The 24,387-nt window shown below is 40.1% G+C and overlaps 4 protein-coding genes across 4 annotated transcripts; 1 reads left to right on the top strand and 3 right to left on the bottom strand.

Annotated features, from left to right (window-relative positions):
• Positions 1 to 146: 146 nt before the first annotated feature.
• Positions 147 to 4,080, top strand: LOC126396272 (guanine nucleotide-binding protein G(I)/G(S)/G(O) subunit gamma-5). The gene is made up of 3 exons (XM_050054212.1): positions 147 to 355; positions 534 to 686; positions 3,755 to 4,080. The coding sequence occupies exons 1-2, from the start codon at positions 275 to 277 to the stop codon at positions 657 to 659; spliced, it is 207 nt and encodes a 68-aa protein (XP_049910169.1). The 5' UTR covers positions 147 to 274; the 3' UTR covers positions 660 to 686; positions 3,755 to 4,080.
• Positions 4,074 to 10,181, bottom strand: rpf1 (ribosome production factor 1 homolog). Its single transcript, XM_050054211.1, has 9 exons — positions 9,844 to 10,181; positions 7,947 to 8,003; positions 7,714 to 7,794; positions 7,530 to 7,625; positions 7,097 to 7,250; positions 6,858 to 6,940; positions 5,282 to 5,463; positions 5,042 to 5,168; positions 4,074 to 4,769 (listed from the first exon to the last, which is right to left on the bottom strand). Exons 1-9 carry the CDS (start codon positions 10,099 to 10,101, stop codon positions 4,728 to 4,730), a joined length of 1,080 nt encoding a protein of 359 aa, XP_049910168.1. The 5' UTR covers positions 10,102 to 10,181; the 3' UTR covers positions 4,074 to 4,727.
• A 3,067-nt stretch (positions 10,182 to 13,248) lies between these two features.
• Positions 13,249 to 15,016, bottom strand: LOC126396902 (deoxyribonuclease-2-alpha-like). The gene is made up of 6 exons (XM_050055273.1): positions 14,927 to 15,016; positions 14,678 to 14,840; positions 14,526 to 14,607; positions 14,282 to 14,440; positions 13,997 to 14,188; positions 13,249 to 13,760 (listed from the first exon to the last, which is right to left on the bottom strand). The coding sequence occupies exons 1-6, from the start codon at positions 15,013 to 15,015 to the stop codon at positions 13,249 to 13,251; spliced, it is 1,197 nt and encodes a 398-aa protein (XP_049911230.1). The 5' UTR covers position 15,016.
• A 3,416-nt stretch (positions 15,017 to 18,432) lies between these two features.
• Positions 18,433 to 23,917, bottom strand: LOC126396617 (deoxyribonuclease-2-alpha-like). The gene is made up of 7 exons (XM_050054838.1): positions 23,726 to 23,917; positions 20,321 to 20,418; positions 20,062 to 20,224; positions 19,895 to 19,976; positions 19,646 to 19,804; positions 19,361 to 19,552; positions 18,433 to 19,117 (listed from the first exon to the last, which is right to left on the bottom strand). The coding sequence occupies exons 1-7, from the start codon at positions 23,741 to 23,743 to the stop codon at positions 18,741 to 18,743; spliced, it is 1,089 nt and encodes a 362-aa protein (XP_049910795.1). The 5' UTR covers positions 23,744 to 23,917; the 3' UTR covers positions 18,433 to 18,740.
• Positions 23,918 to 24,387: the final 470 nt, after the last annotated feature.

Raw genomic sequence — 24,387 nt, 5'->3', positions numbered from 1 at the left:
GATTAGTTATTTACAACTAAAAATATGTTGCCTTCATTTATATATTCGTGTTGGCATTCGGTGACATTAATCTAAAATAATTTCAGGAAAAAACAGTGTAGAAAATATAATATTGACTGTAGGAACATCCCCTGAAGGCAGCAGAGCGGACACTCCTTTAAAGAAAACCGGAAACTCATTGATGAGGAAGAAATAATTAGCAAGCTAGCAACCAACACACAAAAAAGTTTTATACTCGTCGTTATTAAGACTAAAGTCCCTAAAAATCTTAACAATGTCGGGGTCATCGAGTATCGTAGCGATGAAGAAAGTCGTCCAACAGCTACGCCTTGAAGCTGGCATCAACAGAGTGAAGGTAACGTTAACGGCTAACATCGTTACTCTTTAGGGCGTGTGTTGTTTCACTTGTTGCTGGTTCGTCTCGGTTTAATACCGATGGTGTCCCTTAACGGATCCGCTTTTTATTGAAGTTACAGAGCTGTTGGTTACACAGACAGCAGCTAACTTTGCGGGGCTCGGTTGTTGATCCACAGGTGTCCCAGGCCGCGGCGGACCTGCAGCAGTTTTGCCTCCAGAACGCCCAGCAGGACCCTCTGCTCACCGGCATGTCGTCCAGCAACAACCCGTTCAGACCGCAGAAAGTCTGCTCCTTCCTATAGCACCGACACACCGACCCCTCTGCCTCTGTGAGTACCACGGTGATGTCTCTCTCAATAAGCTCAGTTTATTTCATTTAATGTGAGTGTCAAGAATTTACAACTCCGGCCATTTTGCACTGATTTCACAGCTGATTTCAATCACACCCATCTATGATGACAACAACCCCATTCACTGTAACGTTAGCTGGGAGGCTAAAGGTGTCTTAAGGTCCTTTTAAAATGTCTTAAATTCAGTGTCTTTGAATTTGAATTTGCGAGGTCTTCACTGCTACAAACATTTTATCTAATTTATCCATTTTTAATTCCTTTTTGTAAAAATAAGTGAAGCCTTCCTGTGTTAAAGTCCACATTTCTATTGTTACAAATCTTTCAACTAAAACTAAACACAAAAGGTAAGGAAGTTTGTGTTTGGTAGATTATGTCTTTATTGAAACAATGCCTCTACCATTGGAAAGCCTATTTATTTCCCTTTTTAAATGGTGCCACATTTGTGGGATGAGCAGCAGAGCTGAGTATGTGGGTTGCGCCCATGAAAAAAATTGCCAAATCTTCCCTGCCAACACCAAACAGCTTTTTTTGCTGTTGCTATTCACTCTTGTTTTGAGCTTCTGGTACCAACCCACCTGTGAGCATGGGGCCTGCTACAGTGGTCAGTTGGTGTCTGCTCCAAGAATTGACATGCCATGTTTGACTGATGTGGATAGGGCCAGTGCGATAGGGCAACTTCAAGCTGGTGTCCCGCAAAACCAAGTTGCGGCATTATTTGGAGTGAACCCTAGTACCATCTGCAAACTGAAGGCCGCGAATTGGGTGTCCCAAGAAGACGTTTTTATCATCCTGTCAGCACTTAGGAACCGTAGGCAGGCTTTTACAGATCTGCAGTCAAGGTTTGTAGGACGATGTGGCCGACGGCTCTCTGCCCAGACAATCCGGAACAGACTGCACGCAGCCAATCTCCAGTCTCATAGGGCTGCCAGGAGGCCTGCAATGACTGCCCTTCACCGTCAGGCCCGTTCGCGCTGGTGTTGGCAACATGTGCACTGGAACCTGAACATGTGCAGGAATGTTATGTTCAGCGATGAGTCCAGATTCTGCCTATGGCAGCTGGATTGTAGGGTTAAAGTGTGGAGAAAATGTCAAAACACAAATTTCCTTACTTTTTGTGCTTAGTTTATAATACTGTCGTCGATCTTCATACTTGCACTTACCTGTTGGCAAAATGTACACAAACTCACTCTAATCACCATATTCCTCCATAACACTCACCTCTGCACAACACCACATATATACTACTTCCTGCAATGCTTACCTAAATAAGTAAAACAGAATTTGTCCAAAAGTCTGTCCTAAATTTGGTTCAAAGGTGTCTTGAACTGGTCTTTTAAAGTATTACATTTAACTGTCTGATACCTGTGGACACCCTATAAACTAAAAGGGATTTCAAGGGGAGATAATACTGCTACTATCGGTGTGTTTCACTTCAATTTTAACCTCTAAAAGTCTTGATTTTATTCCTAAATTACTTTAAAGTCTGTCCTTGTCCACATTGTACTGAACACTTTTAAGTCAAGGCTGAAAACATTGTTTTTACACTGCTTGCTCCACACTGTAATGACTGCAACTTATTTCTAACTCAATTTTAAATCATTTTAAATATTTTTTTCTTTCTTTGCACCTCACTTTTAATTTTAGTAAAAAAAAAAAATTTACAATTGTAAATCATTTAGTAATTTTCTCTTTTTTCTCTTTACTAATATGTTTTATATTTTATCACTCTCTAAAGCACTTTGAATTGCCCTGGTGTATGAAGTGTGCTATACAAATAAAGCTGCCTTGCCATGCCACTGGGCACAGAAATGATGTTTGATGTCATCTAGCGGTGAGGATTGCAGATTGCAACCACCTGAAACTTCTGATTATTATTCTGTCATTGTTCACTGTTCAGGAGGTTTTTACTTGGAGCCGAATCATTCAGAGGTCTCTTCTCTCCAAATCAAATGGTCTGGGTGATCAAAACCGGTAAAAACACTGAGTAAAGCAGTTTCTCGTTACAAATCACTGTTTCTTCTACGCTGTTTGGCAGGTCACGGATGGACTGCTCACCCAGTGTTTGCTAATGTATGCTCACCTTTTTTTCTGATATATAAAGATCCAGACGTTCAGTGTTTTTAGTGGGAGCCAAATTATCTGCAGAGGTCTCTTCCTCTCCAGAATAACTGGACTGTTTTCCGACACCGCTTGTCGCAGAGGGGCTGATAATAGGGGCTATATTGGCTGATATAAAAAGGCAAGGTCTATGGTTTGTCCCCATGGGGCTACTGTAGAAACATGGCCGTGTAGCATGATAGCTGTTGACAAGGACCCGCTCCATATGTAGATATAAACAGCTCATTCTAAAGCAACAAAAACACGACAATTCTTATTTTGAGATGATTAAACACTAAAGAAAACACATTTATTACATTGCATTTCTCTAAATCTTCCTCTAAATCATACACACTGGACCTTTTATACTATATGTTGTCAGCTTTTTCAGTATGGTATTTGATTGTTTTTTTTATGGCTGCACTTACTGGAATATTTGACACAACTAGTGTATCATTTTATACACATTTTCCTGTCACTCCTTACATGACATCTGGAAAATTTTGGATCTTGACTAGAGTATAAAGTAGCGTTATATGTATCTCAGCACTGCTTGGCTGCATAATGAGCTTTTACAGGTGGATTTGATGAGTGCGGCAGTTTACAAGTTGGAAAGAACCAGCTAACAGTTAAATTAATTTCTATTCTCAATATTTGGCCAATTTGGAATTTGATTAGCAACTGATTACAAGCATCACTGTCTTTATGGCAAAAAAAAAAACACTTAAAACTAAGCAGCTCTATGTATATTGATACAAGATATTGGTATTAAATTAAAAATGTGTGCATCTGTGTACATGTACATCCTGAAAATGGTTGACATGCTCCACTCAAGCATTACGTAAGAGGCCATAAACTCTATATTAAACTTGTTGGAGCTTGGAGTCGCTGCAGTAACTTCTGATCACAACGCTGATTAGGTCTGACTAATTCATGTAACATGTCTGCAGGTGTGGACATTGTGGTGCCTTGTGGAAATGGGTTTCAGGACCTGCGCTGTGGACTGGAATCGTCTCAGGAGTGTTCGGGACTTTGGAGACAAGCGACTAACTTAACTTTTTTTTTTTTGTTTTGGGTTTTTTTTTTTTTTTACTTTTGCCTTTGTAAAATCTCATACTGAAACATTTCCAGGTGCTCACGTGACACCATAAATGTCTTAACCTACTTGCTTAGAAGTAACTAATCCATATCAACACACACACATATGTGCCTTTTGAACTGTACATTTTTCATGCCTCATTGTGAGAATAAATAAATGGTGTTTCCACATTTTAAACTCGCTGACATGTTTTATTAAAATGAGTATATACATTTAGAAATCTGTGTACTCTGTCATCCATTAATTTTTTGAAGTGTTGTCACGTCCAAAAACAGCTGCACTGTAGACAATTCCAGACACTGTTCACTGCTCTTTGTGTCATTACCAGGATGTAACGTGCACGTCTTCATGCTCTGACAAGGGCAAGCTTACAACAGCTCCCACTTGTGGAGATAATATTGTTTAGAAACTGCACATTTGCCAATACAATTACATACACTTGCAAATCAGAATTTTCAGGTTACTGGGATTCACATGGAGAGTCTGCATGTCCTCTCTGGTGTCTCCATACTAACGGAGAGGGCAGAAGTCCTTGCCTGGAGCTACAGGCTCCTGTCCCACATTTGGTCTGCAGAATGCAGTACAGATGCAACTTTAGAGAGGTCATTGTCAGCATGAACGTGAATCTTCAGAGACGTGATCTCATAAAATCCACTCATCAGTTAACCTCATCATGGTGAGAGGACAAACGTTAACTGAGTCCACAGAGAATCTGGATATCCACTAGAAAGTCCATTTGTGCAAAGGCATAAACATGAGTAATATGTTGGATGATAAACAAGGTCGTCCTTGCCTGAGCACAAAAGCTGGTTGTTATTTTGTGTTCAAAGGTGGAACTTCCGCCTGCAGGCATCCATCTCATGGCGCTGGAAACAGAGAGTGTATTTTTTTAGCTTCACAGGAAACGCTTGGGACATTACTCCTATTTAGAGTCAAATTAAAAAAGTACTTTTAACATGTAGCAGAAGTGCCTTACAATCATTTCTGAATGGCTGACAAACCTGGCAGCAAATGAGTCCACCACATGCATGCAAATTTAGGTAAGCATCAATATACTGTGCAAGTGGCATGACACAAACATGACTATTAATAAAGTGCTTACTGTTAGTTGGAGAAAAATGCAAGCACTGAGACTCACCTTATGGACCCACTCATACTCCCCAAACTTTGAGTCAAAGGTGCCTTTCTGTAGAGAGCGGAGTTTGAGGGTGAAGCGAGGTCCCAGCTCCTGAATACCAACTTTCTTCTCGTTCTTGAAGATATACCTTCACAGATCCAAAGAACTGTTTATTAATTCATACTTTTATACCATTTATATTTATGGAAAACTTTATTGAACATCTTCGGCAAAAGGAGAATTCAGATTGATGTTAGTCACCTGTGAAATCTGAAAAAGATGAAGTCTCTCTGGTTGTGGAAGGTGGCGACCTGTCGACCCACAAACTGCGGGTCTTGTGGAAAGAGAGCAGCGAACAGCCGGCCGAGGCTGTGGCCCAGACGTGTGGTGAAGTTGTTGAGGATCACCTCCGGAGAGTGCTCCGTTGGATCTTTGCCGCGTCTCTGCAGAGAGGAAGTACTTCCATCATGATGAGATTATACAGCTAATCTTGGGGACGCTAAACATTGACTTCATTTCTAAAACTATGATATATGATAATAGGACGACTTGAAAAATACTGGCTAATCATCAAGACATCAAAGCATAACTTGAGTTATGACAATGTGCAAAGCTGCCAAATCCACTTTGAAGACAGGACTGACTACAGCTGTTAGTGAGAAAATGGTTCCACAAAGTAAACTACCTGCTCCAAAAAGACGTTACGTGTTTTTATCATCTCTGCCAGGTGTAACCCTGGAGGGAATCATGCGTTTGGTCGTGTGTGTCCAAATCAATCTGTCTACAGTTAATCTCGCAAACTACTGGACCAATCAGCCTCATATTTTGTGTGAACATGTATGACTCTATGCTCAAGGACCTTTCATGGTGACAGTGATCGAAAAAACAGTTTTGACTGTCTTATCCCGCCATTAACTACTGATTCCTGACACCTCTTAACGGGTTGGTCGGGGCCGCAAGTTTTCTGGAAATCTGCTCAACTAAAATCAACTCACCTCACTTTGTCTGTTGTAGGCCACATTTTGGCACGCTTTGTCACGGCTTAAAACTGACATCCATAGTAAAATTTGGTCTCATTTTGAACCGAAGCATCTGCACATTAATCTACTGACCTGTAAAAATATATAGGCCACTCTTTTTTTTTTTTACCTGAGACCCCAGACTTTTGTCCATGGATACTTTTTCCTTCAGTGATCTGTCTGGTCAGAGGTCAGGGTGTTGACAGGCTATCATTCGATACCCATGAAGTTAACCTTCTCTGGAGCAGGTTAGCTGTTCAGCATAAGTTACCATGGTGATCTATCCCGGTAAAGAGAACCAGCTTTGTAATACTGACAACCCAGACCTGAACCCCAACCCGAAGTTACCTCGCTAACTTAAAATCCTGCTTCGTAGTACAGGCCTCTGCTCTGTGCAACACGCCATCAAAAACATATCAAGCGCATATCTTTATTAGCTTCTGAAATATACAGTGGTGCATCTGCTTAAATTACAAGACATGTCTGGAGTGGCCACACTCAGCTCAGTTGGCCCCTCAGTTGGTGGAGATTTGCACCGTACTGAGTGCACTGTTCTAGTCTCTATTGTGTTGAATACATGCAACACAACATGTAAACAAGAAGAGAAAGCCTTAAGCTCTACAAAGGCACATTTCACTTTTGACGAGGGACGGCAGTTTCCTTTAGCTCAGCTAGTATGTATTCATTTAGTACATTATCTTCCTCTAACTCTATTTCAGTAAGATGCTATATAAACCCATTGTTATTGTCATGGTATTAAATATGTCCTATTTAATCAAAACAGAGACACAGTAAAGAGTTAGAATTGATCAACTTGCCTTCATCTCCTTGCGTAGTCGAACACTGCTGACCCTGAAGTGTGCAGTCGGCCCTTCAGGTAGATGACAAAGAACCAAACCATCTTAAAAGTCACCGTTAAGGGAGCTGACATCAAAAAGGTTTTAAACAGAATTCACTTCTTTATCTAAATTACAGCAAAGTAAATAAATACTGAATAGCAGCATAGAGCATCACACATCATCCTATCCTCTCCTGACACAGCTGCCTTTAAGGATACTGGGCACTTTGCGATCCTCGTTGATGACCATGAGGTAGGTGAAGTTTCTGGCGACACACTGAGGAATGACCCTCTTCAGGGCCAAACCTCTTCTGTAGTACACGTGCGCATTCGGGATTACTGTGGCCAGCTGCTCACAAAACCTCACAGTCCTCTACAAGACAAACACCAGACAACAATTAATGTGTTGATCGAACAGCATTGGTGAGTAGAAGCCTCAGCAGACTCCAACTCACCACATCAGGGCAATTCTACTGCGCCTATAAAATGTCAATTACACACACTGAATGTTAAACAGCCTAAATGTTTTATTACCTACAGCGTCCTACAGTTTTATACTAAGTATTAAATATAAGTTAAATATAACCAAATATACCAGATCATCATAACTTGTAAAGGTCAATTTCCTCTGTGCTGAGCAGCAGCCACTCACCCCTCTCGGTCTGTCTGATGTTGTGATGAGCACTTTGGGGTTTGTCAGCCCGTTGAAGTAGGCGGAAAATTCATCAGTTCCCTCGTCAAATGCAATCTACACGCAACAGGAGACACACACACACACATTAATGCAAATTCATTACAACTATAACGTGAGATTGTCTGAACAAGCTCAGCCATACCTCTTCATCTTCTGGGTCAACTGTTGTCTCGTCGTACACCCTCTGGTTTTCTATCGTCTTTGGGACCTCTTTTGGTGGTGCCTTCATTGGGGACAGAATAAAAAATGAATGCCCAAGATAGCTCTACCTTGTTAAATGGTAAAATCCATCCTTCTAGATGCCACTTAATAAACTGTCTCTGTCTTTGATTGATTACTGCAACATCTGAGACATGGCAGAGAAAAGAAACTCACCTTGTCGCCTAAAGCGTCCCTTTCTTTTTTCTTCTTTTTCTTCAGCTGCATCTTTTGCTGAAATGAAATGTGACGGCAGAGAAAACATGAAAATTCCAGGCAAAGGGTACTGGTAATTTATATTTACTGCTGCACTTAAAGTTAATCAATTTATTAATAGACTTCCCTTTATCTCTTTCTCTTTAAAAATAAAACTACTAAACAATTTCTGGTTCCAGTTAAACAGGTGTTACACAAGTTGCTCTATTTATCTTTATATTGAATGCTTTGGATTTTTGGGCTGCTGGTGAGACCAATACAGTGAGTTTAGTTTGAGTAAAAATCTATTGTCTGTGTTAGAAAAGCTTTGATTTAACAAAGACGTCAAGAAATATATCATTATCAATTCGTCTGCAGTGCAGATTACTTTCTTGATTGATAAGCCTTTTAGTCTACAAAATGTTCCCAGAACCAAAGATGATAGCACGAAATAAACGAAAAAGAACTGCAATGGCTAGCCGGCCAATTGATATGTTGCTCAATATAAAATTACTCTGCGATAAGTTTAATAGTTTAAGTTTCGGCTCAATTTAATTTTATTTATAAAGCCCAATATCACAAATCACAGTTTGCCTCAGCGGGCTTTACAACATACAACATCCCTCACAGCCGTTACAAAACTTTTAACAGGGAAACAAAATGGTAGAAACCTCAGGAAGACCAACTGAGGAGGGATCCCCCTCTCAGGACAGACAGGGTGCAATAAATGTCGTGTACAGAAGAGATCAACATAATAAATTTATAGTAATCCATATGACAAAATGAGACATAAAGAGAGGGAGAGACAGAGGTAGATGCAGGGCAGACAGTGATGACAACAGCTACAATAACATTTAAGCAATAATATTATGATACTAATAATAGTATTTTGATAATATATACATATAACATATATGCTAATATATGACAGAATATGTATGTGACAATAATAGTTAATTATCAGGCATAAATGCAAATATCTTTTGGTTGCAGCTTCTCAAATGTGATGCTTTTCTGCTTATGGCATTGTTATGTCTTTATAAAATAAATATTGTGGGGTCTTAGACTGTTGGCAAGACTAAACAAGCGACATGAAGACGTCATCTTGGGTTCTGATTCTTTATAAACTATGGGATGAATGGATTTTATGGAAAACATAATTGAAATTGGTCAATCAACAATGAAAATACCTGTCAGCTGCAGCCCTAAAACTATGCATGGAATATGCAGATCAAATATAATGTGCGTAAAGATCATGATCCACAAAGTGAGGAATAGTTGTATCTTTAAAAATTAACGTTGTAGTGCAAAAGTACAGCTATCTTTCTTATGACTAGTTTTAATTACTTAAGTACAGTGCAGGAGTAAAAGTACTTAAGTTACCTTTCACCACTGATGAGAAAGGACTAAATCATGACACACCTTTTCAAGTTGGCATATTCCATCTGACTTAATGGTGACCTGCACTGATGATGATGATTTTATACCTAATGTTTCTAATGATGATTTTTGTCTATCCATTTTATTAACTTTTAATGTATATTACATAACTGTTTGATATAGCTATGGACACATTGCTGCTTGTTTTTTAAACTGTGTCTTGAAAGGTGTTCTGAAATTCGCCTAAAACTAAAATGCATTATTACCATTATTATAATTATTATACATATTAGAAACACCAAAGCCTTGACACCTCTTAAAAACATAGTTTCAACCAGTATTGAACTTTAATACCGTCATGACAGTAGGATTTATGGCAGAACTGTTGTATCAGCCTGCCTTAGCTTTTGGCTATGTGTCCCTAATAAACTGGCAGCTAAGCTAAGTGTAGCTTCCTTGCTACATGAGAGCTCTAGCTAAAGGGTTCATCTGTCGTTACCTTTCTCTTCTCCTGCTTGAGTTTCATGAACATGAGATGTCTTCGCTGTTTGTTCTTGATTTCGGACACACTGAAGGTGGGGGGAAAGGCAGCTGCTGCTGGCTCGCTCGTCTCCATCTTCTCCTCCTTCGTCTCAACTCCGCCGCCTTCTCCACCTCCATCTCCCTCCTGACTCACACTCTTCTTCTTCTTTGGCGTCTTATTCTTCTTTTTCTTACCTTTGTTGTCCTGACTAACGGGGACCTCTGTGATGTCCATCTTGTGTCAGCTATCTGTTTTCCTAATTTTTTCACGTGTGTGGCGCTGGCTTCCTGTGCGTGTGCCCACTAACGGGAACCGGAAGTGAGTGCGTTCCGGCGGTCAATGAAAATATGGGGACACCTAGTGGTGAGGAGGAGGAAGGGCGGCGCTCACTTAAATTACACCCACTGTAAAACAGCTACAAGAAAGGGTTTGGATTTAAAAACAGAAATTAAAATGTTATATTCATACGCAACATTTAAAGTCATCTAGTAATGTGTGTTTTGGGTGCTGACTCGGACTGACAATCTCTATAGACAAAAATGGGCGAGTATTTCAAGTTCAAGTTATTTATTGTCATATGCACATCAATTACAGAGAAGCAGTCACTGGCAACGAAAATCTTAAATGGGAGTTTATTAGCATTCATAAGTAAATATAGAAAGAACAGGTGGAGACCAGGGCTGGTTGGTGCACTTTTTACTCTCTACCAATTTTCAGTAGCATAATTTATCTTATTCTAATCAGCAACAATTGAAAGGTTAAGCTATAAACAAACATTTAATTAAAAAAAAAGAAACCAAAAACATGAACATTTAATTTATATCTGCCCATTTTTAAAACCAAACAACTTTTTAAGCAATATTTCAGTAGGACTGTCCAATTAATTTTGGCATAGACCATTAAAAACAATAATTAAAAATAAAGATTGTTTTCAGTCTTTTAAAATTGTTTTAATCTCTCAGAATAGAGTTACAATTACAGCTGTTAATTTTACAGTTGGTTGGACCATGTGCCAATCAACCCCACTCACATTTGACCCAACTTTGTGATGAAATTAACCCCACTCACATTTGACCCAACTTTGTGATGAAATTATGTCAACTACCATCACTCAGCACAGATCTCCTAATCTTATATCAAAATGTAGCTGATTTATTTGTCTGTTATCTTGGACACTTTTCCAGTATTCCCATCTAACCTAGTTCTGTAATAGGCCTTTCTTTTACTTGCGATACTATAAAACTGAAATGCTGCCCTCACAGAAAAAGTTAGTAATTTTCAGATTTATTAACATGTAGATGAGTAAAGGTTTTTATGTAAATATTTTGTTTCTGTGACTGTCAAAAGTAAAACAGCTGTGTGCCAACCTAACTGTGTAGCTAACTAACCTTCCCGGTCTAAGAGATAGAATTGTGTAACTTCAAATATAGGGATGAAACATAACATACGTATATAAGGTGTAAAATAAGATAATAGCAATTTGTGGAGGACAGTCATTGCAGAATGAATAAATTGAATGAATATATGTATATATATATATATGCACACACAAACTGATCAGCCACTGGCAGATTAAGTGAGTAACACTGACCATCTCGTTACAATGCGATGTTCTGCTGGCAAACCTTGGGTTCTGGCATTCATGTGGATGCCACTTGACACACTCCATCCAAACAAAAACCATTAAGGCCTTGAAACACTAAGCTGCACAACACATCTAATTGAATATCTGCCCATTTTTAAAACCAAGCAACATTTTAAATCAAGATATCAGTAGGACTGTCCAATTAATTTTGGCATTGACCATTCAAAATAATAATAAAAGATTAAAAATATAAACATTGTTTTCAGTCTTTTAAAATTGTTTTAATCTCTCAGAATAGAGTTAATTTTACAGATGGTTGGACCGTGTGCCAACCAACCCCACTCACATTTGACCCAACTTTGTGATGAAATTATGTCAACTACCATCACTCAGCACAGATCTCCTAATCTTATATCAAAATGTAGCTGATTTATTTGTCTGTTATCTAGAACACTTTTCCAATATTCCCATCTAACATAGTTCTGTAATAGGCCTAAATTTAGACCAAAGACCACCCTTTTACTTCCAATACTATAAAACTGAAATGCTGCCCTCATAGAAAAAGTTAGTAATTTTCAGATGTATTAACTTAGTAGATAATTAAAACATTTTAAAATTTTATGTAAAATTTTTGTTTCTGTGACCGTCAAAAGCAAAACAGCCGTGTGGCAACCTAAATGTTTAGCCAACTAACCTTCCCGGTCTAAGCGATAAAACTTAAACATAACATTTATAAGGTGTAAAATGAAATAATAGCAATTTGTGGAGGATAGCCAATGCAGAATGAATATGTGTATATATATGCACACACACACACACACACACACACACTGATCAGCCACTGGCATGTAAAGTGAGTAACATTTACCATCTCGTTACAATGCCATGTTCTGCTGGCAAACCTTGGGTTCTGGCATTCATGTGGATGCCACTTGACACACTCCACCCAAACAAAAACCATGAAGGCCCTGAAACACTAAGCCGCCAGTCAGCCATCGGTCAATGTTGGGCCTTTGGTAAGCATCCATGGCTCTTGCCACTGCGGTGTGTCCCACACCGTTGGCCGTTGTTGGCACTAGTCAGCTTTTTTTCCACCAGTTCAGCATGTTGAATCGGCATCAGCAAATGCAGAGCCTGTCAGTGAATGAAATCCCTCTGATTGGCAGCTCAGCTCAGTGCACAAGAAGAGAAATGTAAGTGAGGAAAGTAAACAAAGAGCTTAAGTCAAGACGAAGTGAGGTCAAAACAAATTTGTTTTTGTTCTCTGGTGCATGGTAAATATGCTTTGTTCTTTTTGACATTGGATTGTGTTGTGAATATGCTAACTGGCTAACTAGCAGCAACACAGTTTTCCAGTTTACCTTTAAATGATGATTACAGAAGACCTCCATCTGCTGGTGTTGAGAGTTATTTCCTCTTACGCAAGCATGTAATGTATGTGCTGACTGGCCGTTGGCTGAAGCCTTTGTGGTGTGCTCATGTGCAACTTTTTGGTCGAGACACAGGCGACGTGAGGCGACTCAGCAGGGGGCTTTCATTGCCGCAAGTTTTCTGAAGTCGGTTTCACAGTGTTTGGTGTTGATGCTGGGGTGTTGTAGACAAAGTACATGCCCTCATGGCAACGGCACTCCCTGATTGTAACCTAGCAATCTCCGTCCATAAAATATGTCAAGTGGCATCCACATGAGTGCCAGGACCCAAGGTTTCCCAGCAGAACACTGCATTGTTACAAGATGACCAAAGTTATTTACTTCACACGTCAATGTTTTGGCTGATCAGTATGTATGTATAGAGGTTTAACGCTGACCATGTGAAGCAGGCGGCAGCTTGAAGAGTCCAGTCCTAGGACCCTGTTTTATTTTTGTTGAGATGATTTTTTTGTGTTTGAATCTGTTTGCTGATTTCCCCGCTCTTCTAACAGTGGCTGGGAACTTGAGCTGGTGTTTGGGTTTTGGTGGTGCACGTTTCCTCTTGTTACACGGATCATACTTTGTGATTATGCCAGTGAAAGCCTTTAAAACTGCATTGTTGTCAGTGCAAATTGCTCCTCCACCTCTTTTCATCTGACTCACTTCCCTGTTCATATCAGCTATGCAGGTCCAGCTACCTTTAGGAGTCACACACCACTTGGAGTGATCTACAGTATCGCTGAAGGGCTTCCCATTCAGCAGCTTTACTTCCTTCACATTGTAGACATGATGAGGGATACTGGTGCTGCAGTTAGAAGGCAGAGGGCGATGCATCTTTCCCCAGCTCTTCACATACAGATTCTCCTTCAGATAGTTCACAATGAGGCCGGAGTAAAGATCTATAATAGTAAAGACAACAAAACAAAACACAATACTGTTATCTATGAAAATGTGCATTTAACAGAAGAGTTCCACCACTGAACACATCTACTATAAATGCACGATAATATCAGCATGTCATCGGTATTGGCCAATATCAGCTTTAAAAGGAACTATCAGATAATATTGAGGGGGACATGTCCCCTTCATGAAACTACACATTTCAGACAGATATCCTTCAAATTAAAACACTCACCATCCCCAAAACGCGTGTACTTTGCAAAGCTGGAAAATGTACGTCCTGTCATTGACGTCAGATTCTTGACACTAAACCAGGGCTCCGTCTTTGGGTAGCAGCTCCGCTGTGCAACACACTGCAGCTCACTGTGAAAGGTTTTCGGGATCACAGAGTCATAGGAGTAAGCATGGATGTACTTGAGCTGCAAACCTGTGAATACAAATTGAAGTTTTTATTGCATTGTGATTCCTATTGGCAAATACGTTTCATAACAAGACAGAAATGTAACAGGCATCAACCTACCTATTTCTTTGAATTGATCATAGGAGAAAGTGACACACATAAATGTTTGAGCGTTAGCATTTCCACTGCTTGGCCAGAAGTCTTTCCTGCGATACGTTGGGAATTTTGGTGTACTGTGTGAGAGCCAAACTCCAGTCTGTCTGTCCAACAGCACGACTCCTTTACAGAGTAAAACAGAAAAAAACAGAGCTTTGTTACATCATATTTCTGACTTTGTATAAAAGTGGAACGTCACTGCACCCACCTTTACTGTGGCCAAATGATTCAGAAGCAACATATGGTTTAGGAGGTTGATCACTATAGAGCATGTATCCAAAGCCTTCAGTCTACAACAAAACAACAGAAATCAGTGTCCTAGTCATAATGGCACACTAGAGAGGCAAATATACAAGTCACCTTTGTGTCGTAGAAGTCAAGCAGAGGTTTCAGGGTGTTTGCCAGAGTGCCAGATTTACTGTTGATTTCCTCTTTGCTCACTTTCCATCCGTCGGTGCTCTCATCCATGTACAGATACGACAAACCACCACCATTCACATTGGGCAACTTGTACAGGATATACCTTATAATGCAGGGAAAAATTAAGCTGCTTGCAATAGATTTTATTGTACATTATGTTTAGCTGCAATGAGCATAAGTTCCACCAACCAGTCCACCTCGTTTCCTTTGTCATCCCTGCATTTCACATCTGAATCACACCCTTGAAAAAGGATCCAAACACTTAGGAGGAATCTCATCATTGTTGAAACGACTGAACAAAACCGTGAGAGAATTACAATGAGAAGTCAGAGTATCTGACTTCCTCTTCTCATTGAGCTGAATTGGGTTTAATGTTTTTTTTTCTATCATTTGAACTGTAGATTTTAACATAACATTCGAGATCATGACATATTAGCAGTCTCTCTCAGGACCCAGGTGTGGGGTGAAAAGAAAGGTGTGGTATCATTGGACAAGTTCTACATTTTTAAAAAAGCCACTTCCTGGACCATCAACATCCAATACTGCGACACAACCACTGTCAAATCAACAATTAGCATTTCAATGAAATTGCTTCTCTGAGAAAACTTTTTATAATTTAACAAACCATCAAAACAATAACTTGTGCACAAAGCAGGTTAACAACAAATAATATTTATGTAAGAAAAACTCATTTTACACATGCGTTATGGTGCATGTTACACACTCTGCAAGTTATTTCTAATTGCTTTATTACAATTACAGTGAAGTATAAGAACTAAACAGTACTCCACATACAATGCTCACTGTAATAGTAATTTGCAACAAATTAACAAATAGAAATATGAATTATAGCATGTGATATGACACCTTTTAAAATCATATTTCTATACTAACTAGTTTCTTTCTCTAACAATAAAAATCTTGTATTTCCCTTTTTGTTTTAATCTCTTATTAAATTTTAATTAATTCTTTAACCCTGTAAACTTTATACTTACAAATCTTGCCATCTCCATTTCTCTGCTCTTACTGTGAGATCCTTACAGTGAAGTGTATATCCCTTTTTGACAGAAGTTGCCTCTGCCTTGCCTCACTGTAAAAATCAAAACCCACACGTCTTACAGTCCATCAACTTCCTTATCACTTGCCCACTAACTTCTCTATACGTCAAATAATGTATTGACTGTGCGTGGAAAAAACATGATGTTGACTTTATTGGTTGTTCTTTTTGCAGAAAGAACAAAGGGGAAATATAGACATGACTGAGCTGCTGTGCTTCTTCAAACATGCTTGAATTAAGAGTGAGCTTCTCTGGAAATACTGAGTATATTCTCACGAAATGCTCACAGTGACTCTGTCTTCTTAGAAAACTCAGTGGCCTTGGTGTTAGCCAGCAGATTTTAAAATTAGTGTACAAAACCATGGTTGAGAGTGTTTTAACTTTTCACCTTCCTGCCTGGTACGGTCACCTTAACTGTATATTTAAGAATGAACTCTGCAGGATTGTGACACTGCCAAGTAAAATAGTTGGCAGGACACAAAAGCCCTTGACCCAACTTTCTACAGAAAGGACGAGGAAGAAAGCGAGGCGTATGTTGGCAGATAGCTCTCACCCTCTGTTTAGCCAGTTTGAACTCTTGAGCTCTGGGAGGTGCTATAGAGTCCCTCTGGCAACCAAAAATGTATTTAAGAAGTCCTTCATCCCGAGTGCCATCAGTATCCTTAACTTAACCAAGTGATTGATAAGTTTTAAACCACAGACAGACAATGTGCTGATTTACTGTGTTAAGTGTTTTTGTAATGACTTTGTTTGTTTGTTTTACTCACTGTTTGTCTGCTTTTACAATGTTGTCTTCTGTGTTTGGTGAGCCGAAGACAAATTTCCACCCATGATGAGCAATAAAGATATACACCGATCAGCCAGAACATTAAAACCACTGACAGGTGAAGTGAATAACTTTGATTATTTTGTTCCAGTGCATTGTTCTGCTGGGAAACCTTTGGTTCTGATACCACCTAACATGTTCCACCCACTCAAACACAGTTGCAGACCAAGTACCTCCCTTCATGGCAACAGTACTCCCAATGGCAGTGGTGCACCATGCCACACTGCAAACCTTTTGGTGGCACAGTCATGGCTGGAAATGCTGCCAATGTCTAGTTAAAAAACACCCACTTTTGTTGTTTGTTGGTCATTCATGGCAGCACCACGACAATGTTACCACGTGTATGGTGTAGCTTGGTAGAAAGACAATAGTTCCAACATCAAACTGCTCACAACAAGGTCTGTGGATTATCTTGAGTAACTGGGTCATGATTTCTGGAAAGAGACGTTGCTGTTGAGATTTCCAAATGTTTGGTTTTTTTTGGCTTTGAGCACCACAAGCCGAGTGCCATTTAGTTCTATTATATTCGAGAGAAGGCAGACATCTCTACGGTCGATATCTCCAACACTCTGCAACTTACACCAAAACAATCTCCACTGAAAAAAAGAACTTCAGGTATTTTTGACTTTTGCGTGAAGTGTTCCTTTAAGGCCCTTTCTTAAAGGGTGTCCAAGTGTCAAAATCTAATTGTGAGATTTTAGTTATTTTAGTTGTGAGCATACAGTATGTGTTAGACATTCCTAAAATGTGTTAAGGTGCGGACACACCAAACCGACATCAAAGAACTAGCGGTGACGAAAGCCAACTACATCGCCTCACGTCGCCTCACGTCGCCCTGTGTCAGTTGCATTTGAACACACTACATGGACTACATCCGACGGCCAGGTGGCACGTACGTTCTGCGCCCGCGTGAGAGGAAATAACGCAAAAAGGAAAAACGGAAGTCTGAGGAATGCATGAGATAAACAAAGTAGCGGAGTAAGAGAGTGGTACATCCTGTCAGCTGAGGGGTTTCCTATCTGTGCAGCCGAGCACAGCAGCACCTCCACGGACTATTACATCCAGACGGTCCCGGTGTTTCCTCCGCAGGCTCCACTTCACTCAGCTGCCCGACAAACCCGCCGCTACTTCCCACTTTAACCTGAATAACAAACCGGGGCTCGGTGTTCCGGTTGGATCCCAACGGAGAGCCAGGGCTAGCTGGGAGGCTAGTGGAGGCTAACTGGCTGTGCTTCCCTCCGGTCATGCTGCGGCTAACACTCCGCTAGCCTCACAGCTAGCCCCGGTTTGTTATTCAGGTTAAAATGGGAAGAAGCAGCGGATTTGTCGGGCAGCTGAGTGAAGTGGAGCCTGAGGAGGAAGCACCGGTTAGCCCCGGTTTCACTACAGGCAGATTCACTTGCTACAGGGGCGAGGAAATAAAACCTAAACAGCCAATCAGAGAGATCTCTCTCACCGACAAGCTCTGCCGCCGATTCAACATGCTCAATCGGCCGGAAAGCTGCCGACGCCCAAGTGCCGACGGTGCCGATGGTGCAGGACACACCGCAAAAACTAGGGCGACAGACGCTCACCGACGGCCCGACTTTGACCGACGGCCAACTGTCGGCTTGGTGTGTCAGGGCCTTTAATCTGGAGCCAGATAATCTCCCAGCAACGACAGGACTGTAGACATTACACAGAGAGTTGGAGGTTCTTGGAGTTTTTTGGAGCCCAGAAGCTTATTTTTACCCACCGGCCCACAAACTGTTTATTTTATCCACAGCTGACAGAGGGCTAATCTCCCATAAACACAAAAACAACAACATAGAATTTGTACTTAAAATTTATTTAATTTTAATTAATTTCTGGAGTTGTACTATAAAAGTTAGAGCTTTGGCATGATTTTAAAAAATAAAAACATTGCAGTTTTTCCTTCATTAAAACACACAGAATACCAAAGACAGGGATTAAAATACACCAAACTGTGTATGTCAAACTTCTAATTTGTCAAGCATGAAACAATTTTAAGTCTGGATATGTAAAGGTGTAGTAGGTGCTATCGTGGATATCTTGCTCTGGTCTTAGTTTTTGGTATTCCTGCTACACTTTTCTCTACATGGTGATAAAGGGTTGTACCTTCACAGCTCTGTGTGTAGAACAGAAGGGGGGCGCTCACGTTTACATTGTTCATAACGTGTTATCAGGGCATTAAAAGCTCTTCCAACGGCAATGTCATCGGTGCAAATTGCTCCTCCGCCTCTTTTCATCTGACTCTCCTCCCTGTTCATATCAGCTACGCAGGTCCAGCCACCATCAGGAGTCACACACCACTTGGAGTGATCCACAGTATCGCTGTAGGGCTTCCCCTTCAGCAGCCTCACTTCCTTCACATTGTAGACATTATGAGGGATGATGAGGCTGCAGTTAGAAAGCAGAGGGACACTGCGCTTCTTTCCCCAGCTCCTCACATACAGATTCTGCTCCAGATAGTTCACGATGAGGCCAGCGTAAAGATCTATATGTAGGGAACCAAACAAAACACAATACTGTAATCAACACATTTCTAGAAATGCATGTCACACATACATGACAAAAAGAAAACTTCGAACAAAACAAAAATGCAGTGACATACAGTAGATGGCACATGACATGACAGTCTGTCACTTTGCTCTGTCAACAAACACTTTAGGTTTATCATCAACCTAATGTGAAATCTTAGCACTTGAAACCTGATTAACTGGTTGGTGCACACACTCACCATCCCCAAAACGTGTGTACTTTGCAAAGCTGGAAAATGTACGTCCTGTCATTGACGTCAGATTCTTGACACTAAACCAGGGCTCCGTCTTTGGGTAGCAGCTCCGCTGTGCAACACACTGCAGCTCACTGTGAAAGGTTGTCGGGATCTCAGAGTCATAGGAGTAAGCATGGATGTACTTGAGCTGCAAACCTGTGAATACAAATTGAAGTTTTTACTGCATTGTGATTCCTTTTGGCAAATATGTTTCATAACAAGACAGAAATGTAACAGGCATTGACCTACCTATTTCTTTGAATTGATCATAGGAGAAAGTGACACACATAAATGTTTGAGCGTTAGCATTTCCACTGCTTGGCCAGAAGTCTTTCCTGCGATACGTTGGGAATTTTGGTGTACTGTGTGAGAGCCAAACTCCAGTCTGTCTGTCCAACAGCACGACTCCTTTACAGAGTAAAACAGAAAAAAACAGAGCTTTGTTACATTATATTATCTTTGACTTTGAAGGAAAAAGTGGAACGTCGCTGCACCCACCTTTACTGTGGCCAAATGATGCAGGAGCAACATATGGTTCAGGAGGTTGATCACTATAGAGCATGTATCCAAAGCCTTCAGTCTACAACAAAACAACAAACTCAAAATCTGTGTCTTGGGTTAAACGCTGTGCTGTCCAAGAGAAACACTCATCCTTATATACGCACCTTTCTGTCGTAGAAGTCAAGCAGAGGTTTCAGGGTGTTTGCCAGAGTGCCGGATGTATTGTTGATTGCCTCATTGCTGACTTTCCATCCATCGGTGCTCTCATCCATGTACAGATACGACAAACCGTCATCATTTATATGGGGCAACTTGTAGAGAATATACCTAATGATACAGAGGTAAATATATTCTATTACATATTCAGCCGACACAGAGAATAGGTGAAAATATATCGTGCCGCAACACAAAACTTCCACCAACCAGTCCACCTCTTTTCCGTTGTCATCCCTGCATTTCACATCTGAATCACACCCTTGAAAAAGGATCCCAACACTTAGGAGGAATCTCATCATTGTTCCCTGAAACGATCAAACATAAACATGAGAGAATTACAATGAGAAGGGGAAGTCAGATTATAAAAGGGACATTTTGACTCATGATGTTCATCTTACTCGTTTCAACTTAATTGGTTTGAACAATTTTGTTTCTAACATTTTAAACTGTTGATTATAACAATGGCCAGAGCATTAGAGATCATGACTTATTAGCAGTCGCTCTCAGGACCCAGGATTTGAAAGTATGATGGGGTAAGATGGTGGTGTGAACAGGAAGGTGTGGTATCACTGGGCAAGTTCTACTTTTTTAAAAAGCCACTTCCTGGACCATCAACATCCAACTGAGCAACACAGCCACCGTATTAACAAGTCAAGGATCAACTAATACAATAATGAGAGAATTAAAAGGACAGGATTCTTTTTTCCCCACAGATTAAAGGAAATGGCTACTTTAGAATGAAAATACAGACAGTACTACTCATGCCGACAAGAAGTCCAGTGTAGTTTTTTAATCCACAAAATGGAACAATGCATATAACCCACAAAATGTAATAAAACTCCGCTAATGCATTTAAAAAACGTCAAAACAGCTCGTCCATCGTAATCCAAGTGCCCTGAAGCCGCGGCATGCAAAACTGACTTGAAAAGACTTAATTTACTCCACTTTGATAGCACAGTTTCTCACCGTGGTCAGTCTGCAGGCGTGCTGTGTTTACATGGCAACTCAAGCGAGACTCGAGAACGTTCAGAGACGTTGTTGTTCTTGAGTCTCACGAGTTGCAGGCTAACTGACCATGGTGAGAAATTGTGCTATAAAAGTGGAGTAAATTATGTCTTTTCAAGTCAATTTTGCATGCTGCGGCTTCAGGGCACTTGGATTACGACGGACGAGCCGTTTTTACGTTTTTTAAATGCATTAGCGGAGTTTTATTACATTTTCAAAATGATTTTGTACGTGGGTTCCATGCACTTCAAGTGTATGGAAAAATCCGGCGAGCTGTTATCCTCCGATACCCTGAACGAGTTGTGTGGATTAAAAAACTACACTGGACTTCTTGTCGGCATGAGGGTCAGTAACTACTGTCTGTAGTTTCATTCTAAAGTGGCCATTTCCTTTAATCACCAGTCAGTGACCTTTATATATGCCAAATTTTCTGAAAAACATAGTAAATCATTGAGGTAGTGTTGAGATATTTGCCATTTTCTGTAACCGCTTATCCTGTAAGGTACCAAGGGGGGCTGGAGCCTATCCCTGCTGACACTGGGCGAGAGGCAGGTTACACCTTGGTCAGGTCGCCAGACTATCACAGGGCTGACACATAGAGACAGACAACCATTCACACCTATGGACAAAAACATCCTGACTTTTATTCTGAGTGTAATATATAAAGAATGTCATTATAGAAATCGAACCAAACTTAAGGTTTGTTTATCTTTATAAATATCCAGAGCTTTTAACCTTGTGTCCATGAGCAGAGGCGTGGGTTACAGTATCGCCTGTTATGAAGTATTTAAGTTACATGACAAATAAATCAACTCCATGTCAATGAAGCGAACTCTGGACTTTGCTGATGGAGAGTGTGTTATTAAATCTTAAATTAAGATTAAGTTAAAATTATTAATTAATCCATGTCAAACTACTGTTTCCAACAGTGTTGTAGATCTCCAGATCAGTCTCAAGACCTCTTTTTGAAGGTCTCGGTCTCACTAGGTGTCAAATTAATTCATATATTGGGGAGGACATACACCCTAATATTAAAATATGCTTGAAATGCCCCTGTCAAAATCGGGATTTTAAAAACTGCTATGCTATGAAAGACAACCATAAACCGCCATCCAAAATAATCATTAGAAAATGTAGTCATAATCATAAATAAACCCACTCATTTTTGTTATTATTACCAGTCCTTGTATTATGGTGTACCGCAATTCTGTGTGTCATTTATGCACCTGAACTCCAGCAGAAGCCATTACTGGACTGCTGTGGGTCACCACAATCAATAACAAACTAATTTCAATTGTATTAAAAGGTGGAAAACTAGAATGTAACAGGGGTGTTATGATAGCTATATTACTGTGGACTGTAGTTATAGTCTTTGTTAGAGGTTAGAAGGTCATAAAAAAAGTCATAGAATAGTATGTCATTAAACAAGTTATTAGAAATCTCATGGTGGGATAAAGTCTCAAAGGAGCTCAATTCTATTTTCGGTAAGGTAATTTAAATAGATCCTTGTCTGTTTTTGCCAACAATGTCACAAAGGCTATAGTTTGTTTCTTAGGTGCAGACAGAGAGGAAGAGTGGGAGACACCAAACAAAGCCGTGAACAGTTTTGGTGTAACTGTTTCTTTAACAATGTATGAGACAGTCTTAAAAACCTCTGTCCAGTATGCAAAGCTGGACATAGCCAGAACATGTGTATGTGATTTGCTAACAGCGATTACATGCAGGAGACACATTATAGAAAATTTTAGATAGCATTGGTGTGGTGGGTACAGTGTACAATTTTACATTGTATTATTGCCGGACTGGTCTGTGTCATGACTTGGTCTCGGTTCAGGTTGTCTTGCTTCCTGACACCAAGAATTAACTTTAATGCTCAAACATTTGACGCCATTTTAATTTAGCAATTTTGCAGACTCACTCGCAAAATTATCTGTAACACAGATGGAGATGTGTCAGTCAGGTTTTGGGCAACCCCGAGCCCACAGCACAGCCTCAAAGCTTCCTGACAAAGATTGTGCAAGTCTCTAAACGGTCCTGGAGGGATGAACACTATTCTTCAACAACATATTTCCTCATTTGATAGTTTGATGATGGTGTTGGAGAGTTGTAACTACGGCACCACCATCAGGGATTATAATATATAGTATTACAATCCATTTCAAGGCTCATCTAAGAATTTCACCTACGATTTAGAAGGAATGTGGTGGAGTTATCAAAACACTTTAAGAGCTCTGCAGTTCTTTAAAGCAACTTCCTGACCCTGGAAGATTAAAACATCTTATAGTGCAGCACAACCACTTCCATTTTCATCAGCACTGAAAGGGTCAAACAACAGTTCACATTAACAGTTGACATTTCTCTAAAATTAGCTCCCCTTAGCAAAAATTCTTTCACTGTAACAAAGTGTGAATACAACTTACAGCTTTTTGATCACGTCCATTTTCTGACACATAAAGAAACATATACTAAAACCTTTGTTTCCACTTGTTAGGTATTTAAGCATGTCTACGAGTGCATGTAAAACATAATGTTTTGCATTTAAACATTTTAAGTTCAAACTATTTTTGTTATAAGCGTCATTTTTAAACATGCAAATATTTTACTTACGTATCTTGCCATCTTCATTTCTCTTTACTGTCAACTGTGCATATGTTGTGCAAGGCTGTTATTATTTCTTACTGTTAAACGAAACTGACAACCACATATCTCACATTTCATCTGCTTCCTCGTTCCCTGCCAAGACACTACACTGTAGATGATTCGCTTATTCTGTGCCTCACACCAGAATGCTGACCTGCCTGTTATAAGCTGAGGAGTGGGGACAACGAGTTTATCTGCCTTTTGAGTGTGACAGGACCCAGTTTGACTGGTTGTTTTATTGAATGTGAACCTGACACTGACAAGAGTGAGATGCTCTTCACACTGAACACTTGCATCATAATTCAAGCATTAATCTCCTGACAGCAGTTCTACATCCTCAAAGAATTAATATACTCTGAAAATCAAGTATTGAACTGATACATTTCGGGTGCTTCAGAAACTTTTTGAATATTTCCAAGAAAGAGTAGTCATGACATGAACTGTGTTTCAACACGATCTGAATTACTGCACCCATTTGACACTTGCAGGGCATTACAGCAGCGAAAGAGCGACCTGCTCACTGAAATAAGCATAAAAAACCTGGCGGAAACTAAAGCAAGTACAGCAAACAAACGGTAATTTCTTTTTCTCTTTGTCTCTGCTGGTCGAACCAGTTTTGTCACACAGTG

The sequence above is a fragment of the Epinephelus moara genome, chromosome 10, assembly GCF_006386435.1.
Source record: "Epinephelus moara isolate mb chromosome 10, YSFRI_EMoa_1.0, whole genome shotgun sequence".
NCBI lineage: Eukaryota > Metazoa > Chordata > Actinopteri > Perciformes > Serranidae > Epinephelus > Epinephelus moara.
The sequence above is the reverse complement of the archived record's forward strand: the minus strand, read 5'-3'. Positions and strand labels throughout refer to the sequence as shown.

Coding starts and splice junctions, on each gene's coding strand:
- LOC126396272 (XM_050054212.1), top strand. CDS start 275: ATGTCGGGGTCATCGAGTATCGTAGCGATGAAGAAAGTCGTCCAACAG. Junction 356..533: donor CTGGCATCAACAGAGTGAAG/GTAACGTTAACG, acceptor GTTGATCCACAG/GTGTCCCAGGCCGCGGCGGA.
- rpf1 (XM_050054211.1), bottom strand. CDS start 10,101: ATGGACATCACAGAGGTCCCCGTTAGTCAGGACAACAAAGGTAAGAAA. Junction 6,941..7,096: donor CGAGGATCGCAAAGTGCCCA/GTATCCTTAAAG, acceptor GTGACTTTTAAG/ATGGTTTGGTTCTTTGTCAT. Junction 5,169..5,281: donor ATCTTTTTCAGATTTCACAG/GTGACTAACATC, acceptor GGATCTGTGAAG/GTATATCTTCAAGAACGAGA.
- LOC126396902 (XM_050055273.1), bottom strand. CDS start 15,015: ATGAGATTCCTCCTAAGTGTTTGGATCCTTTTTCAAGGGTGTGATTCA. Junction 14,841..14,926: donor AAAGGAAACGAGGTGGACTG/GTTGGTGGAACT, acceptor CTGCATTATAAG/GTATATCCTGTACAAGTTGC. Junction 13,761..13,996: donor GTACACGCGTTTTGGGGATG/GTGAGTGTTTTA, acceptor TTACTATTATAG/ATCTTTACTCCGGCCTCATT.
- LOC126396617 (XM_050054838.1), bottom strand. Junction 20,225..20,320: donor AACGGAAAAGAGGTGGACTG/GTTGGTGGAAGT, acceptor CTGTATCATTAG/GTATATTCTCTACAAGTTGC. Junction 19,977..20,061: donor TTGACTTCTACGACAGAAAG/GTGCGTATATAA, acceptor GTTTTGTTGTAG/ACTGAAGGCTTTGGATACAT.